Source organism: Chelmon rostratus, chromosome 6, assembly GCF_017976325.1.
Source record: "Chelmon rostratus isolate fCheRos1 chromosome 6, fCheRos1.pri, whole genome shotgun sequence".
Lineage (NCBI taxonomy): Eukaryota > Metazoa > Chordata > Actinopteri > Chaetodontiformes > Chaetodontidae > Chelmon > Chelmon rostratus.
In genome coordinates this window covers 23,862,636-23,881,720 of record NC_055663.1, presented here as the reverse complement: position 1 = coordinate 23,881,720, position 19,085 = coordinate 23,862,636, and the positions used below count along the sequence as shown (strand labels likewise).

Genomic DNA, 19,085 nt, shown 5'->3' with positions numbered 1-19,085 from the left:
TACACCTTATAATATGTCTCATATCCCATACATCAGGCATGTCCAAACTATTCCATAAAGGGCCGTGTGGCTGCAGGTTTTCGTTCCAACCAAGGAGGAGCACACCAGGCCAGCCAATCAACATCAAGGGATCACTGAGTTATCAGCTGAAGACTGAGCTCAGCTAATTAAGCTGGTGTGCTCCTCCTTGGTTGGAACGAAAACCTGCAGCCACACGGCCCTTTATGGAATAGTTTGGACATGCCTGCCATACATTCTATATTAATACGGACAAAAACTAGGTTCCATTATTTAATCATATCATATATTAGTCTGGGTTTACTGTTTACATAGACTTGTCGACTCTGCTGCTATTTATCACAAAACTGTGACACCAAATGCTCCTTCATAGTTTCTATTCTGCATTCTCATTTTAGTTTTATGTACCTCTATTATTTATTTCTCTTATATTCTGTATTTATCTGTACTTATATCTGTCATTGTGACACTGCAACAACCGAATTTTCCAGCTGAGGATCAATAAAGGTATTTTAACTTGTCTTACATTTACTCAAATACTGTACTTGTGTAAAATTTCGAGGTAGCAATCATACATATTGTATTTGTTACTAAGCTACATTTATTTGTATTTATCACTGTTGATACATTGTCAGTTTATAAAATGTGCCTGTATGACTATGCATGTTAATGCATCAGTAATAATAACAAAATAATATTATGGTCACATAATATTAATGCAGGACTTTTACTAGTAATAGTAATAATTATATTGTGGTATTCCTGCTTTTACTTCAGTAAATGATCTGAGCACTTACTACACCACTGCTCCATGTATGAAGCCATTTGAAGCCATTTGTTTGTTTATTGGTTATACAAGTTGTTGCAACTCCTGCGTTTGTATCGGACCATGAACGCACCATCGTTGTCAAATTAGTTAAACAAACTGCTAGCTAAGCAAACATTACCGTTATAGCGGTCACATGGAGGGGAAAACCATTTACAGAGCACGTTATTTATCTCGGAAAAGTTTGTAATGACACAAACAACACGCTGCAGTAAAGCACAGCCTCTGACCTTTCACCTTTGACAATGTTTGCTCGCCGCAGTGATGGACGGAAGACATGACCCACCTCGTAGCAGAGCAGGCCGTATGTGTTTAACAAAGCAGCTCCGTTTCGCAACAGTGACTGTGGGTGCGAGAGGTGAACCCGAGCTACATGACCCCCTAACAGGTGAGTCAAATCGTTGTGTCGACATTAAATCTCTCGTATCTCTTCACGCAGCTAACTCCCTGTCGTTAGCTAGCCAACACACGGCGCGAGCGACTTACGCGCTGTGACATTGCACGTGCTTCCCCCACCGCTGCGAGACAACAATAAAAATGTGAGATTGGCCGATTGGACTTTCGCAAGGTGGTGTCATGGATCACGCAGCATGGTAGCTAATGTGCTGTTAAATATGTAGATAAGAACAAATCAAGTGTTTGTGATGCTGTCGGTCATACTTTGAACACCAGCTGTACAGAAGTTGTCCTGCCTTTCATTAGCATGCTAGTAGTATGTTGTGTATTCTGTACTGTAGCATGCTAGTTTTAGCCTCTGCATTCTTTGTGGATGTCCGATATGTTTTGCTGATTACAGCCTTGTGTGACAAGCCTGTCAGGTTGTGACTTGTCCTTTAAAAAGTTGCTACAGCAGCTGGGTCTGAACGTGATTTATACACACCCCAATAGTTCCCCACATCTATTGTATCAGTGGCTCATTGAAATCATTCATCAGACATGTAGTGAATGCTTTAAAGGCCTGAGCATTCATACAGTGCCTCTCATGTCTGCTCAGCTATCGAGTTTCTGGTTTTTAAATACCACGTTTTATGTGTTTCTATAATTTGTAATAATTGCTTAACTTAATCACAAGGTCATACTGTTTAGTTGCAGATCCACCTGCTTAGGTAAGGACTGCAAAGAGGAGAATTTACCCTGGTTATTGTAATGATTCACGGAATTCAAGGTTCAATATGTAACAGTTTTGAAGCTTACTGAGGACTTGTCACAAGGCTGTATAAATAAATCATCAAGTTTGGCAATTGGTTAATCAGTTAATCAGGAAATCTTCAATTGATTAGTTCCAGCTTGTCTCTGGGTTTTGTCCTGGTACACGAACCAAAAGAACAACTCTTAGACATGAGCTTTTGTGTTTCTGCATTTGACATTTTATAAACCAGGTGATTAATCAACTGACCTGGAAAACATCTGACAGATTAATTGATAATGAAAACTACATTTTAGTTGCACTCTTACACAAGATGTTTATTGTATTGATACTCTGTGATGCAGCCCTGCATTGTAACACATGTAGTTGTGATTTAGTGCGTTATCTGGTATTGTAAAGCGTCTTTAGTCATCCTGGGATCAGACGGTCCAAATTCGGAATAAGTGAGTGAATATTTGGGTGAACCCAGCAGGTTCCTACGTTTGATCAGAGATTTACTAATGCTGAATGTTCTTGATTCCAGATGTGATGGAAATCGGAGCGCTGATGACTGCAGATATGTGGCTTTAGGGGTGCAGTGCTTCCCTCGCCAGCATCATGCAGCAGAAAGGTGCGATCCAAATTATCGAATGGGAGGACCTGGACAAGAGGAAGTTCTACTCCCTGGGTGTGTTCATGACCTTGACCACCAGGGCTACTGTCTACCCGGCCAGCCTCATTCGCACTCGGCTCCAGGTCCAGAAGGGGAAGGCCCTCTACTCCGGCACCTTTGATGCTTTCTGCAAGATCCTGCGAGCTGAGGGCGTGCAAGGCCTCTACCGTGGCTTTTTGGTCAATACATTCACCCTCGTCTCAGGACAGGCTTACATCACCACCTATGAACTGGTGAGAAAGTATGTGTCCCAGTACTCACCCAGTAACACTGTGAAGTCAGTGGTAGCTGGAGGGGCAGCATCCCTGGTGGCCCAGACCATCACTGTGCCCATAGACGTGGTGTCTCAGCAACTGATGATGCAAGGACAGGGGGAACACCTCACTCGCTTCAAGGCCAAACCCAAAATGATGCTCGCAGCAACCAAACGCAGACTGACTTTCGGGCAAACCCGTGACATTACGGTGCAGATATTTGCAGCCGATGGCTTCAGGGGATTTTACAGGGGCTACGTGGCATCGCTACTCACGTACATCCCAAACAGTGCACTCTGGTGGCCTTTTTATCATTTTTATGCAGGTAAGTCAGCACCTTGTTAGCTGCGGTTTATAGTAGCTGTTCTTTGCTGTCACATGCATGTAAGAGTGTGACTGAAATCTTGTTCAGCATAATATTTAACATTTCTGCATTAGAATGTCTAAAATGGCCTATATAATCCACGTGTTTTGTTTTTTACTTGTATTATCCCAAATCATTTGGTCACTGGTATCTTATCCACGTTACCCCTCTATTTGCTACAACTTCCAGGGAAACACGGGAAGGAAATCTGCAAACTAGCTTGCACTCTGTTATTTACTACTGTTAGCATTGCTCACTCATGATGTAGCAAGATTACCTATTTTCATTGGTAATGGTGGTTGTTTAACAATGAAGACAACAACTCCCATGATCCCACACTACTGCATGACATCATCAGAACCTGTCTTTTGTTGTTGTTTCTACTAAGTGAGCCCTAGCGGCAGAAATGACATACTCTGCGTTCAGTTGGTCTCACAGAAAACTGCACTGTATGTGCCATGATCCATACTCGTACTCAACATATTAACAATGTACAAAAGCATACAACAAAAGATTAAAAAGGTCAGCGGTAATCAGATGCACGTGAGAGTGTTTTCCCCGTTACACCTCATCTTCAGCAAACCTGGAGTGCTCTTAAATTTAGACTATTTTTATGTTCTTTGCGTTCACAGAGCAGCTGTCCTTGTTGGCACCAAGTGAGTGCCCCCATCTGATTCTGCAGGCTTTGGCAGGACCAATGGCAGCAGCAACCGCCTCCACCATCACCAACCCTATGGATGTTGTTCGAGCACGAGTACAGGTAAACACTGGAAGCCACCGCAGTGCACCACGCCGAAGCTGACATTTCGTTTGTGTTTACAGCTAAGGTAGTAAAAACACAAGTCTTAATCCAGGGTGAACCTTCATATGTGCAAGCCAACGACTGGTTGCTGGAAAGAGCATCAGTCTATTAGTCCATAAATCTACAGATAACATTGAATAAATGTCAGATGCTCGCTACACCAACAACTGGCTGGTGTAGCGAGCATCAGTCTATTAGTCCATAAATCTACAGATTACACTAAATAAATGTCACCTCAATTTCAATATTGAATCGGCACCTCGCATCAGATTTTCCACAGAATCAGACTCTCAGTGCTGTGATCTGTCAACACCAAATACAACTGGAGTCAGCTGCTTTTCTCTGCAGCTGCACTTCCTCTATTTTCCGCCATTATGCAATTGTTTCTCAACTTGCTCTTGGTTGCAGTGCAGCATCAAGCTGACTGGACAGGCTGGTGAAACTGTGTGTATGCTGGACACACATGTTCCTCTTATGTTTTTGTAGACTTGACAGGTTTTATTATTTTCCCCGTCTTTCTTTCAACACTTCGTTTAATTTAGTACTTCATAAGAAAGACCATATAGCTGATGAAAGAGTTTCACCACAAGGTCCATTTAGTAGCTTTTCTGGAGCTTTTGTTAGTGTAGCATGCTCTTCCTCAGTAGAGGAAGCCTTCCTCACTTTTAGTTTTCAGCACTGTAAAGACTTTTTGTCCATAAGAGTTGAGATCGGAAATTCATTCTTGACTTTTGGAAACAGAAGTTGACAGAGCAGTCTTGCCAGAAGGTCCATTTAGCAGCTGTTCTGGAGCTTTTGATCGGATCACACAATCTTTCTAAAATGAACTTGTTGGTGAGATTTTGTTTCCAAGGTCGAGAATTAACTTCCAATCGCACCATGAAACGTATTTGCAGATAACAGCCGATTTAACACTCCCCTGTCTGTTAAAGGTGGAGGGACGGTCATCTGTTATCGAGACGTTCAGGCAGCTGCTGGCAGAGGAGGGCGTCCGGGGGCTGACCAAGGGGCTGTCGGCCCGCATCATTTCCTCCCTGCCCACATCGGTGCTCATCGTGGTGGGATATGAGACTCTGAAGAGACTGAGCCTTCGAGCTGATTTGATAGAGTCCAGACACTGGTGAAAGGCCAGAGAGGTCAGAGGAAGGAGATGAAGGCCCAGATCCGTGTCCGGTCTCTGCGGGAACTGCTCAGCTGCTTCCACATGCCTTTTAGATCTGTGTTGTTTTAATGCAGGTATGATATATATGAGTGGTCATGTTTGTCTGTACGTACATTTGGGAGCTACAGGTGTCATTACTTATTCCTTTTCTGTTTCTCAGACCCATTTCTGCTGTTTTTTTCTTTTTTGCTGAACTGTTACTGTACATCAATAAGATATAAGGATAGCAGGTAGCTCAAGCCCCTTTTTGATATAAGACAATATAAAACTGAAACCAGAGTGTTTTTCATGCCTGGACATGTAGCAGTACAGGGGTTTTGTTTTGTTTTTTTACTGTGTCATGCTCTAACTCCACAGCCGGAGCCTCAGCTTGTGAACACTTGATGCACCTTTTGAATTCACATCAGCTGGGTTCATTTTTTTTTTTTTTTTTAAAGAAGAGCTACACTGCAGTATGTATTTTAAGAGACTTTGTGACGAGGCCAGTGTAATGAGTTTTCAGTGTGCCAAAGTCTGAAGACACAAAACCCTCATTTGTCCTATTGAGCACATAAAGAGCGGAGAAGCTTGATATCTGCGTGCATTCCAGTGAAACGACAATTTCACGCAGAGGTGTGAAACATTCGCTAACAGTGCGTGTTGTGGTCTAAATGAAGAGATCAGACTTGATATTTAATTATGGCAATAAAATTGTGCAGGAGGAATGAGTATATCCTCAGTGTGATCATTAAGTGAGACTTCCAAAAGTACTTTAAATCTGTTTGAGGTTCTGTTTACTTACAGGACGAGAAATATTTTATCTCGAGGTCTATTTGAAATCTGGCCCAGGTTTGTGTAGTTCAGCCTAAAGCCTTTCTGTAATTTATTTTCCTGTGAAGTCAGTGGCGCTGGTATAATGATGAATTCTACATATTGATGAGTTGATTGGGCCAAACAGGCAGGTGTTTCTTCTTTTTGTGTAAATGGACTGTACATAAAGCAGAGCTTGACAGGAAAGATGAGAAAAGAGGGGATGCAACAGGAGACGTATTAATGTAACATTGCAGGCCACATCAGAAAGTGGGAATCCAGTGTTTTCCTCATTGACCACTACTACTGTTGATAGTTCTGATGTGCTCTGTATATTATTGATACTGTTCATGATGATGGGATCAAATCCGCGAGCCAAATCTGCTGTTTGGGTAAAGCTAACACACGGAGGGTAATGGCAGCAGCATCAGCACCAGCAGATGCACCTAAACTCCACAGTTGCCTTCAGGGTTCACCAGTCACTTAATGTGTGAGGTATATCAACATGATTACTGTAATGTTAATAATGAGCACACAGGTGCAGCCATGGTGAGAAATGACTTACTGTCAGAAAACACATCTCAGTGAGGCTTCTTCCTTTTATAAACTGGTAAATGTTGTTGTGTTTGCAGCACTTTCTATTTGTACAACACAATATAAGTATGATGTACTTTCTCCAGTTTGATTTCTGGGGAGCAAAATTAACAGACCTTTTCTCATAGAGGAAGTGCTACTCTTATATTTACCAACTACCTGCTGTGTGTGTAATGTGAAAAAATTGTTAAAGGTACAGTTACAGTTTTTTAAACATGCAGAACTTGTGGATCTTTGATGGAAAGTAATAAAGAAGTCTGAATCACTGCAGTGGTTAGTAAGTGTTATGATCTGTGCTGAGGCTCTTCTGAAACATCAGTGTATTATGAGGCTGCAGTACACCCTCTCAGCCACTGGATGGAGCACTACATCATACTTAACCTCCTGCACGCTGCTAAAACAACATCCCTCTGAACATGCATTTCCTCATGGGAGTGAGGAATGGATGTAAACACTACGGAGTAGAAAAGTTAAGTGAGTGAATGAAAGATGCATGAAGTATATGTGCAGCTTTATTTTACTGTGAAGGGAAAAAACTACAGAAGTACAAAGCTTTACCTTTATTTTCCACAATTCTGTAATAAAAAAATCAGATCACTGCCAGGAAAATGATCAATAACTGCTTCAAAAAATACGACAGAAACAAAAGTACAAAAGCAACCCTTTATTTGGCCGTAGTAGGCCAGTGCAAAAAAAAAAAAGATGTATTACATTTACAGCTTGTCCGCCCTCCTCCCTCCCCTCCACAGTTGCCAAGTTCAGCTGCATGCTTTGATAAACAGCTCTGGAGGTCCCCTCCTCTTGTAGCCTGTGCTGGACGTCGTCCATCACATGGGGCAGTCGTAGATGTGGATGGCTCGGTCATCTCCAGCCGAGATGATCTTTGAGCCGGTGCTGTTGTACTTTACACTCCACACCTGACGACGACAGGGACAGAAAGGACAGGAATGGGATTTTAGTTACCCATGAAAAACAAAAAAATTACAAGTATGAGTAAAAAGACGGGTGGCGGGACTGACAGCAGTGTCATACCATACCATTCGTTCTATTAGAACTTCAAGAACTGACAGTGTGAAAGCGTAAATAAAAACAGAATGCAATCATTTGCAAGCAAACTGTTGACTGACATCAGTTTTACAAAGTGTTCCTGAGCACATGTATTAATACTCTTTCTGCAATCATGTGTTCACAAAGTGGTGAACCTCGCTCCATCCTCGCTTGTGAACCACTGAGCCTTTCCAGGATGCTCCTTTCATACCCAATCATGACACTATCACCTGTTACCAATCAACCTGTTTACCTGTGGAATGATCCAAACAGGTGTTTTTGGAGCGTTCCACAACTTTCCCAGTCTTTTGTTGCTCCTGTCCCAACTTGTTTGAAACTGTATCAAATTCAGAATAAGCACATATCTACAGAACTCAATGAAATTGATGAGGTCAGATATTAGATATATTGTATTTGTTCTGTTTACGGTTGAGTAGATGTCAAAAAGGTTTAGTAAATGATGACACTTTATATTATTTACACATAAATATATTTATATACACTTACGCAATGTCCCAACTTTTTTTGATTCGGGGCTGTATGTTTTATTCAGCATTAGGGCCGGAGCACTCTGAATGACTCGAGTTAAAAAACTTAAACTCAGATCAGGAAAAGCGTGATTTTCCATTTTTCCCCATTGTCCAATTAGATGAACTGAAAGAAAGAAATTTGGGCAGAGAAGGACAAAGAATCTCTGTTTCCCCGTGTCCAGCTAACTGTTTGGGGGCAGCCTCTCACCCGAAATCAGAGCAAAGCAACCAATTCATTCATATGTATTTAAAGGTGTAAAATAATACAGGGATGTGAGTCTACTTCACAGCAAAATCACATCTGAGGAAACGTGATTAGGTGGTTGCCTAGCAATGATAAAAAAAAAATACTGCACTGCAGATGTATTGTCTCACTTTGAACTCGATTCTAACACTGGGTGAGGAGATACGGGGTTGTATGTGTCACCTGGTCTTGATGGTCGAAGAAAGTGTTGATACACGCTCTGGAGCCGGCATCCCAAACCTTCACACTCTTGTCAGACGAGCTGAGAGGACAGACGGCAGAGGACAGAGAACGTTTGACAGGTTTTACAGCTCGTCTTGGAAACAGTCGTCACGCTGTCTGGCTGTTCAGCTCGCTTTATTTTGCCGCTGTGAGCTGAAATCAGGTTAAACGTTGACTCTGACCCGTAGCCTCCTGAGGCTGTTCTGAAGTTTTACTTTACCTTGAGACAAAATGTGTGTCATCCGGGGAGAAGGCGACGTTAAGAACCCAGGATCCATGTCCACTCAGTGTGCCGGCCAGGTTGGCATGTTGCCTGTAAAACAAACTTTATTAGAGCAAACAAATGCTTCTTTGTTCCTTCTATGCTCTTTATTTCTCTGCTTGTAATTTGAAGCAACCTTTCCCTCCCTTTTCTATGCACTTTTATTTTTATTATGTTTGCTGAGCGTCTTTGGCACAAAAACCGACTGGGAAGCCACCACAAGCTGCCGGCTGAACTCACACGTCGTAGATTTTGATGTAGCCGTCGTCGGAGGCCGTGACCAGGAGCTGGGAGTCGGGGGAGAACGTGAGGGATCTGATGGGCATGGCGTGACCTGAGGAGAGAGGAAACAGTCGCTCCGTTAGCTTCCTCACTCAGTCCTGAGGTGTGGGTGATCTCTGACTTGCTGCTGTTCATCCTAATTGCTAAAAACTTGGCATGCGCGTGTTCAAGGCAAATTTGAGTCTGTATGTCTTATTCAAATTATGTTTGGCCTCAGTTTTAATCTCACATGGATCCACTTTTTCCCTGAAAGTTTTAGCTGTCAGGCCGACCTGGTGCAAAAAAGTTTAATTGATTAGTCGATTAAAAGAAAACTGATATTAGCTGACAGGGTTCGCGCAGCTTTTTAAGAGTAAAATTCAAGCACTTTTCAAGGTACCTGAACCAAGAATATCTAAATTGTTACTATAAATGCAACTGCGAAAAATAAAATTTACAGAATTCCTTTACACCCACAGTACCAACATGACAATGGGATCGTTTCATTTCAGACATTAAAAGATTTTTTGTTTACATGATTGAGGAAATGAAACACCACATTATGCTGAAAATCAGGCACTTACAGTATATCTCTACTGAAGCATATTCAACAAGTTGAATACATCACTGTTAAATTTAAGCATTTTTTTGAACTTCGGCGATATATGAGTCCTGAGGTTCAGTAATTAATTTAGGTAATTTATCAGGCAAAAAGCTAAAACTGTAACTGTTCCAGCTTTGCAAATGTGAGAATTTGCAGCTTTTTCTGCTTCATATCATCCTAAACTGAATTATTTGTTGGTTGAGCAAAACAAGCACTTTGAAGATGCCACTTCTGTGGTGAGCATTTTTCAGCATTTTCTCACATTTAATGGAAAAAATGCTCCATTAATAAAAAACAAACAAAAAAAATCGGTAAAATAATTGGTAATGAAAACACTAAGTCCTTCACTTATTACCTAACTAATGAATACTAATATTTGAACCCACCTTCCAGTGTGTGGAGCAGCTTTCCAGTGGCGATGTCAAAGATGTTGATGATTCCATCGATGGCGCCGCTGGCCAAATATTTTCCATCAGGACTCTGAGGGGCAAAACAGAAATTTAAAAAATGTTTAAGTTTAAAATTATAAAGGCAAATGTGGAGCCATGAGACTGGATGAGCTATAGCTCTTTCTAAAAGCCTTTTAAAACAACCTTTGGGCCTGGACAGAAAGGGCTGAGTTAAAACTAAAGGGGAAGTCAAACACAAATCAAGATGAGTTACTGTAAAGCCATGACGGGGCGGTCTCAGCCAATCAGGAGGACAATTCATGGTCCCTTACGTAAGCTATACTCAGGATGAATTTTCCTCGAGTGTCCAGAGAATACTCCTTCTTGCCGCTTTCCACACCGAAGATGTTGACCTTGCCAAGATGGCTTCCTGTGGCGATGTACTTAGAGTCTGGGGAGAAGGCAACCGACCATGCATCGACTGGAGAGGAGAGCACAAAGACAGACGGATGGTTCATCACAGTGAACTGATTTTTTTTCCAGGAAAATGTTAAATTTTTTGAACAATGCCGTTCATAGCAAATACAACCTAATTACTGCGATGTGTCACCTGCTTCAAATCAATGTGTGTGCCTTCTGTATTTTCTAACAGTCGCCAATGTGTCTCATCTACGTGCCCCTGAACAAGACACCAAATCTACTTTCTGCACTATGTATATGAGCTAAATATTATAACCTAAATCCCCAAAAGAAAACAAAGGTTTTACATGAAGGAGGCTCCTGAAGAATCCAAATCTACCAACATACAGTATGTCCAAAGAGGGGAAAAACTGGGTCTTTAATCCACTGACCCAGACCAACCACTGAGTGAAACAGAGTGTCACTAATGGAAGATGACATGGCATTTAGATGAAGTACAGCTTGATTCCACACACATTTCTGGGTGTGGGGTTTCTGAAAGGTGAGAGCAAAAAAAACAAAACAAAACTAGCTTTGCTGTGCTGCACATCAGAACAGACAAGCTGTCGTCTCCTGCAGGTTTGTTTCAATACTAAACTGGGTGACAATTTCTTTTGTAGTAGTGACCTCATTCCACTGCTAGACAGTAAAAAAAAAAACAACCCAAAAACTGTGAATGAACCACATTAACGAGGTCAAATCATGTGGATTTTCCTGCCTAAAAAATGTACAACTGCAGCAAATGATCATTCAATAAACAAAGTTTTCTGATGGCTGATGGTTATTTTTCTCAATAATAATAATATTTTTTTATAAGTTTCCATAAAAATTCAGAAAATAGTGAAAAATGACGCAATTTCATTAATCTTCAAACCCTAAAGATGTTCAATTTACTATCACATAAGACAAGCAGCAGCAGCAAATTGTCACAAATGAGAAGGTGAAACCATGAAAACTATTAATCTATAATCACTCTGTCCATCAGCTATTGAACTAATCCTTTCAGCTCTAGACACAGAGTATTGTAGACAAGAAATACATGCTGTGTGTAAGTGAGGATGTCGCAGTCAATGATCAGTTTGAGAAATCAATAATTCATTTGACATGCTAATGGGTGTAAGTCAAAGTACAAAGGGAAGTGTGATCTTTCTATTCACCATAACATCCCAGTAGAAATAAATCAATAAAACAAAGTCAATGGTCCTCTGAGGCCTAGTCTCACCTGGCCCCGCATCCATGGACTTGATCTGTTTTCCAGACTCCAGGTCCCAGAGGCGGATGTGAGCGTCGAGGGAGCTGGAGGCAGCGATCGCTCCGTTGTGACTGATGTCCACTGACACCACGCCCAGCTGGTGTCCCTCCAGAGTCCACTGCAGCTCCAGCTTCTCATCTGACCTGCAGGAAGAGTGTGGCACAGAGATTATTCCGTCACGTCAAGTCCAATAAACTCAACCTTTAAGCCAACACGGACGAGAAGTTGTTGAAGTGCTCAGAATAAAGAGACTCAAACATTGTGGCAAAAATCACAATCAGCATTATTTTGGTCGGTTTGAGATCATGATTATTTACTTTTTCTGGTGTAACGGAAAAGGATGCTATTATAATATTTTTGTTTTGTTACACTGTTGATTTTTAGTAACTGTTGAAATTTTAAAAGATAAACAACATATCAAACAATAAAGAAAACAACAACAGCCAGACAAATGCCTTTCATTGTATGAAGTGGTCCTGTCTCTGAAGAGTAGTGTTAAAACAAAACACTCACCATTTCCAGACTTTCACCATATCATCTAGTGAACCAGTGACAATAGTTTCTGACCCATCCGCCTCACTTTTCCCCCACGCCGCCGTCCAGATAGCATCATCGTGTGCTGAGAGGAGACAAACAAGTTAAAACTCTGATTGTAGTGTGAATGCAAACAGTGCAGGGCTGATGGGAAAAGCATTTAAAAGATCAAATCTGGCATCATTCTATAGTTTTGTTATTGTCAACAGTAATGTCTTACTCTGAATACTTTATGTCCTTGTCTGACCCTGTCTGTGGTTCTCGGCTCCATGGCCATTTGTTTCTACCGAACACGTAAATCCTGTAGTCGTTCTGAATAACAAGACTTTCAGTGGAATATCTCTGGTGCTTTAATAAATGAGAAAATTATTTAGAGATTTGGCTCAAATCATGTATAAAGTTAAAAATCATTACCTGAAAATATCCAAATGTTTAAAATGAGAGACAGTCAACAGGATTTGAGAGGAATTTGCATGTCTAAAAAACAAATTCACGTTGTATTGTTTTGAACTGCATATATGAGTAACTACCTTTCTATTTTAATACACAGTTTTATTGCATTATTTTTTCTATTACTGATTGCAGACTAAAATAAATGTGAATTCAATTCCATTTCAACTTAATTAAGAAAGAAAAGAGACCTGTTTATCCACCATGTTACTCACCGTGTTCTTGCTTGAAAAGAATGCTGTACTGGAATCAAAGCACATGCTTACAGTTAATTTTCCACACGGACAAGAAAGCGGGGAAATGTTGAGTGTGAATATGAAGCCATCTGAATTTGTTGCTTACTTGGGTGCTCATTTTTCAGTCCTGGGAGTCCGAGAGCCACTCAGATTATTTGATTACCTGAAAACAATATTAAAGTGTGTTAGTCTTGACAAAGCAGAACATGCCCATTAAAAAAAAATTCAACTGTCACTAGCTAGTTTACAGTCGTGGAATGTAACTGAGTACATTTACTGAAGTACTGTATTTAGGTACAGATTTGAGGTGTCCATACTTTATGTGCATCTTAATAATCATTTCCGCTTTTCCATTCACTAATATTGATTTATTCATTTTGAGGTTTGGACTGTTGGCTGGACAAAACAAGCATTGTGAAAGTGATACTTTGGGCTCTGGGTAATTGTGACAGCATTTATTATCATATTTGTTATCAGTATCATCTATTATCATTATTTACTGATTTTTTACAAACTAATCAATCGGTTAATATAGAAATAATCATCAGATTAATCCATAATGAAAATAGTTGTAGTCTTATGCAGATTAGTCAGAATTAGTCCAACTCATCAAACTACAACAGTAAAATCCTGCTTTTACATTGATACATGAGTAATATTAATTCAATAATACAATAATATAACAGTCAAAGGGGGCATTGATTTACATTGAGTACTTTTGAGACGTTCAGTAGATTTTCCTGATTACATTACTTTTATTTAAGAACCATTTCACTTGTGACTGAGTATTTTTACAGTATGGTATTAGTATTATACTTTTAAAGAATATCAATAACGTTACTTCCTCCACGAAGTTACTGCTAGTTTGGCTGCCTGGCACAAACCTTATAGACGAGAGATATATTTTCTTCATCTGCCACAGTTAATTAACAGACAAATGATTAACAAATGAAACTAAAGGTAAGCAGCAACACATTTGTGCAGTTACTCAGATTAAAAGCTGCTAAAATGATATGGCTAACAGAAGCTAGCTGTGACTTGGAGCGGTTATCATAGCAGGTTAGCGCTGCATCCAGTTGGCAACAAAGTGCAGTTGGCTGTTTTAACAGTTACCAGAATATCCGGTGATCGCCCATTTTACTAGAATATCTATAAAGGCGATAGATAATTTACTATATGACATAATATGCGCCCACGTACCTTTAAATTTCTTTATAGGATGTTTTATTCAATTTCTGGAGCTCGGCGATTTACATGTAAGACGCCATGACAACATTGGCGTAACTTCCGCTTCCGTCTTCTTCGTTTGTTACATGACAACTGGCGAATAGGGCTTGAAGCTCACTGCCGCCACCAGCGGAACTGTGGAGGAAAAACGTTCCCAAATCGACTACTAATGGGGAAAAATACAGTATTTGAAACAATCTAATCAAAAACACTTGCAAAATTATTAATGTAATAGATGTTTGATATAATAAAACTGATAAAGATATTAAGAAAACAATTATTCAGATAAATATACAGAATAAGCCAGTTAGCTGACCATGAGGGGAATGAGAAACAACATCAACATGCCATACTTGATGACAGGGAAACATCTAGTCAAAACACATAGCTAATTAAACAACAAACAAATGTAAGAAAGATATATTTGTGAATGGAAAGAAGTAAGTTTGATCTAGTACTAGTACTAGTACTTTATTCACTGACTACAGTAAGACAGAGAACCGGAATTAGGTTATTGTGTCAATTAGTTTACATTCACATACCCTTTTAATCTTATTATATACAAATATTTTGCTCAGACTTAGAGCTTGTGTGTAAAGAGGAGATTTTAGAAACACAGATTTTGGTAGCGCCTCATTTAAGGTGCCCGAAAGGCCAAAGCATGATCAATATTTGATATTAAATGAGACTTTGGGATGTTCAGGAGTTCTCTGCCTGTCTCAACTACAGTAATAATGGCTTAAAGTAAAGCCCCTATGGTGCAGAGAGACAAACCTGAGCCTGAAGAGTAAGCAGAAAAATATTGCTATATTTTGACAGCTGCTGAAGCAGCAGTCTGAGCGCCACACACTGAAAACACAGCTGGTGTGTTTTGAATAAGTGAAGTAAAGCTGAAAAGGGCAGTTGAGTTATAAAGGACACGAGTGTGAATCTCCTGACAGCCTGAGTGACGAAGATGAGAGGCGTCCTATTTAGAGCAGTGTGTGTGTGTGTGTGTGTGTGTGTGAGAGAGAGAGAGCTTGACTTAGCCACAGGTATCCTACAGATATTGTATTTTATGCTGATATATGTACCTTTGAATATAATAATTTCCACAAAAAAAAAGTGTTTACATTTTTATAAAATAGCAGTAAAACCACCACACAATGCTAAACTCTTCCATTAAACCCCATTAAACAAAGAATGTACCATATTTACAGTTGACCATCCTCTCCGATCAGCGTCAAATAAATATAATCTTTTAGAAAACTGAATTCAGTAAAAGCATTTTTCCTTGAACAAACTCAAAGTTGAAGTAGATGAAATAAATAAATAAATCTAATGAACTGTTGGAGAGACTCTTATGATTATGAAAATGTTGGCTTAGACTTTAATAAATTCCTCTCGTCCCGTGAAGCATCCGTAACTGGTGTATAAACAGCCGCCGACTGGACGTGCTGGTTTTTAAGTACGAGTGCACCAAGGCCTTGTCAACAAAACTGTTTGGCAACACTTTGTTTTAAATCCCTCTATTCATCATTCATAAGCAGTATTTAAACATTTAATACATGGTTTATTATAATGTAGCTGTAAGCAGATGTTTATTCATGTATTTGTCAGCAGCTCCCATAAGTGGAGGCTGGTGTATAAATGAGTGAATATGAATTTAGTAAAGCACAGGTGCAATAATAAAGAAAATGCAGCACAATAATAAAAAAATGTCCTTATATCTGAGTGCAACTACATAATACTGTCTTATAAACCATTTTTAAATGTCTGTATGCTGCTGAGCACTGAAAAAAGTGAAGTTATCTTCTCCCGTCAAGACTTTTCATGTAGAATACGACGTCTGAAATCTGGATCTGTTCTTCCAGCCTGGACTGGAACCTTGAATTCCTTGTTCAGGCTCGTGTGTTTTTCCTTTTGTTGGTCCTGCAGGCAGTAACGATCACAGTGCTGCTATTTTCAGCCAAGTGATTTATTCATATTTTCAGGGCAGTAATAATGGTGGGTAATGAACCTAATGCAACGGCATCAGCTGCAGCGTGCTGAAAGCAGAGCGGGACGTCTGTTGTCATTATCTTTGATATGACAAAATGAAGCGCCTTGAGAGCAGAACAATATAAAACAGTCAAGCATCTATCTATCTAATTTTGTAATCATGCTGTTTGTAGGTGGAGAGAAGAGCAGATTTTTCTATTTTTGCCTCTTGAAACAAACAAATCTTTAAATGCTTCTTTTTGACTGGAAACATGGACTAAGATCTGATGGGTTTATACTCATAAAATCAGCTGCTAGTTAGACAAATAAAGCCAGAATCAAAGCTTTTTCCTACACAAACTAACTCTGGGAGATGTTTCATGTTTCTAATATTCCTGTACAGAACAGCCTCTGTGACTCTGCTCTGTCGTTTAAGCACAGCTTGACACCGACATGGAATAAAACAGCAGAAAGTCTTAAAACGTGCCAGCTCCTTATATAATCACCATCTTCCTCTTTTTGGCTTTTAAATGATCGGTCCAGCCTGATTATGGGATCTGGCCTTGGCAGACTGTGTGTCAATGGAAATAAGAAAGACTAATCCAAAAAGAAAAGGAGAAACTTTTAAGCTGAGGTGTCTGTTTCTAAGAGGTTTTGAGTCATTTAAATCCCGCCTTCGGAAGCTAGTTTTGATCCAACAACCGACTTTAAGATTAAATGTGAAATGCTTGAGTTTGCACTATGAGTGCACTATGAAATGTCCGAGCATTAACAGCTGTGTTTGGGTGTTGTTGTGCAGCATACGTGTCACGTTCCTCAAAGTCATTTCTGTCTGGTTTCTCTGGACACAGAGATCGATCAGGGACAGAAGGTGAATGCAAACAGAGAGACAGAACTTGTGTCTTCATTCAGCAACAATGTTTACTGTGTTTATACAAAATCACCAGATCTGTAGCTCGGCATCTACTCGCCACTGATAATATAACCTCTAATCGAATACTGCCTTCACAAATATAATACATTAAAATGCCCATTTAGTTTATTTGGAAAAAAAAAAAGGCACAAACAACCCCTAACTGGGCCAAAGTTAGTAAAAAAAGTAGTAAAAAATTTTCATTGTCTTTAAATGTCCATGTCCCACAAGCGTTAACACTTCATTAAAACTTGATATGAATTGTGTTTAATACAACATGAGGGTGCAACACTGTTACCCTGGTAATGTAATCATACTGACCAATCACATCCCAACTCATGCCATTATTATAAGTGACTGTTTACAAGGTACCATATGTTTGCATGTGTCTTTATGAAGAAACACAATGAGTCCATTCATTTATTAGCTTTAGTCGTGATAACATGATTTGTAAGATTTCCGTGTTTACTAGCACTTTGAACCTATGCAGAGAGAGATCCTGTGTCAGATCACAGCAAAGTTGGCTCCATTTTCACACACTGATACTGATCATCTTTAACCTTTCGGCGGTTCAAAGGATGAAACACCTCAGCTGTAGTTTTCTTTCAGCGCTGCACGATGCAAAAGTTATCCTAACTCAGCCGGGGGAAACATTTTAAAGGATCAAACTGGTGTCAATTTACATTATAATGCAGACTTATACATAATTAATACAATACAATGCATACATAACAAATACATAATTCCATGTTAAATCCTGGAGCGGGATCAGCGATAAACCGTCTCTTTGATCCATGTTTGTGGCGCAGGATTGGTTGGAGGCTAATTTGTTCAGAGTTTTGCTGTAATAGCTCGCAGCTATTTAGTCAACAATGCAGAACAAATCGCAATAAATCACAGCAGAAAATCCACAGAGAGCCACAAAAAAGAACAGAAACACTCCGGGTGTTGATGTTGGATGTTCGCTGCAAGGTCAGAGGAGGCAAAAATCCTCCAAACAATCACACTTTCTGCAACAATACATAATTAATACAGTACAATGCAACACAAAACAACTGTATATGCAATAAATACACAATTCTATGTTCATGTCCTGGAGGAGTCAACAAGGAAACATCTAGATGATTCATTGTTGGTGCAATAAAGCAGCTCTTTGATCTGTGTTTGTTAATTTACTCAAAGTTTTCATATGTTGCCCTTGTTTAGGTACAAGTAGTTGCGTATTTAATCTCTCTAATATCAGTTTGGTTAGCTTGAAGGAGGATATTTGTATATATAGGTCATTGTGGACTTCAGGAGGTCCAGGAAGACGGATCACGCCCCCCTCCTCATGGACGGAGAAGTGGTGGAGCGTGTGGACAACATCAGGTTCCTGGGCCTCCACATCACATCTGATCTCTCCTGGTCCATGAACACCTCCCGCCTGGTGAAGAAGGCACAACAAAGGCTCTTCTTCTTCTTCCTCAGGAAACTGAAACGGGCTGGACTCCCCCCTCGGTTGCTCGTCAATTTCTACAGGGCCACAATTGAAAGCATCCTCTGCCTCAGTGTGACAGTGTGGTACGGCAGCTGCACGGCACAGGAGAGGAAACAACTGGCATGGGTGGTTAAAACTGCACAGGGCATCGTGGGCTGCCCCCTTCCTGACCTGTTTATTTAATTTTATTGTAGTTATCTTAATTTTATTCCTTCTAATCTTCTTATCTTTCTTACTATCTGTTCCTAACATGGGGGTTGCAATGAAAATTTCATTGACATGTTCAATGACAATAAAGACTCTTGAATTGAATTGAATATTTATGTGTTTTCTTGAATAAAAGGTTACAAAGTATAACAAACTTTATTCTCTTAACTATTAATTTTGAACACAGTAGCATAATGGTTTGAT

At 39.9% G+C, this 19,085-nt stretch overlaps 2 protein-coding genes across 2 annotated transcripts; one reads left to right on the top strand and one right to left on the bottom strand.

Annotated features, from left to right (window-relative positions):
- Positions 1 to 919: 919 nt before the first annotated feature.
- slc25a44a (solute carrier family 25 member 44a) lies at positions 920 to 6,878 on the top strand. Its single transcript, XM_041939305.1, has 4 exons — positions 920 to 1,232; positions 2,515 to 3,222; positions 3,894 to 4,021; positions 4,996 to 6,878. Exons 2-4 carry the CDS (start codon positions 2,589 to 2,591, stop codon positions 5,185 to 5,187), a joined length of 954 nt encoding a protein of 317 aa, XP_041795239.1. The 5' UTR covers positions 920 to 1,232; positions 2,515 to 2,588; the 3' UTR covers positions 5,188 to 6,878.
- Positions 6,879 to 7,268: 390 nt separating this feature from the next.
- On the bottom strand, positions 7,269 to 14,389 carry wdr61 (WD repeat domain 61). Its single transcript, XM_041939359.1, has 11 exons — positions 14,299 to 14,389; positions 13,205 to 13,261; positions 13,078 to 13,105; positions 12,392 to 12,497; positions 11,849 to 12,021; positions 10,500 to 10,648; positions 10,165 to 10,258; positions 9,154 to 9,247; positions 8,872 to 8,964; positions 8,613 to 8,691; positions 7,269 to 7,525 (listed from the first exon to the last, which is right to left on the bottom strand). Exons 2-11 carry the CDS (start codon positions 13,214 to 13,216, stop codon positions 7,436 to 7,438), a joined length of 918 nt encoding a protein of 305 aa, XP_041795293.1. The 5' UTR covers positions 13,217 to 13,261; positions 14,299 to 14,389; the 3' UTR covers positions 7,269 to 7,435.
- Between the last annotated feature and the right edge of the window lie 4,696 nt (positions 14,390 to 19,085).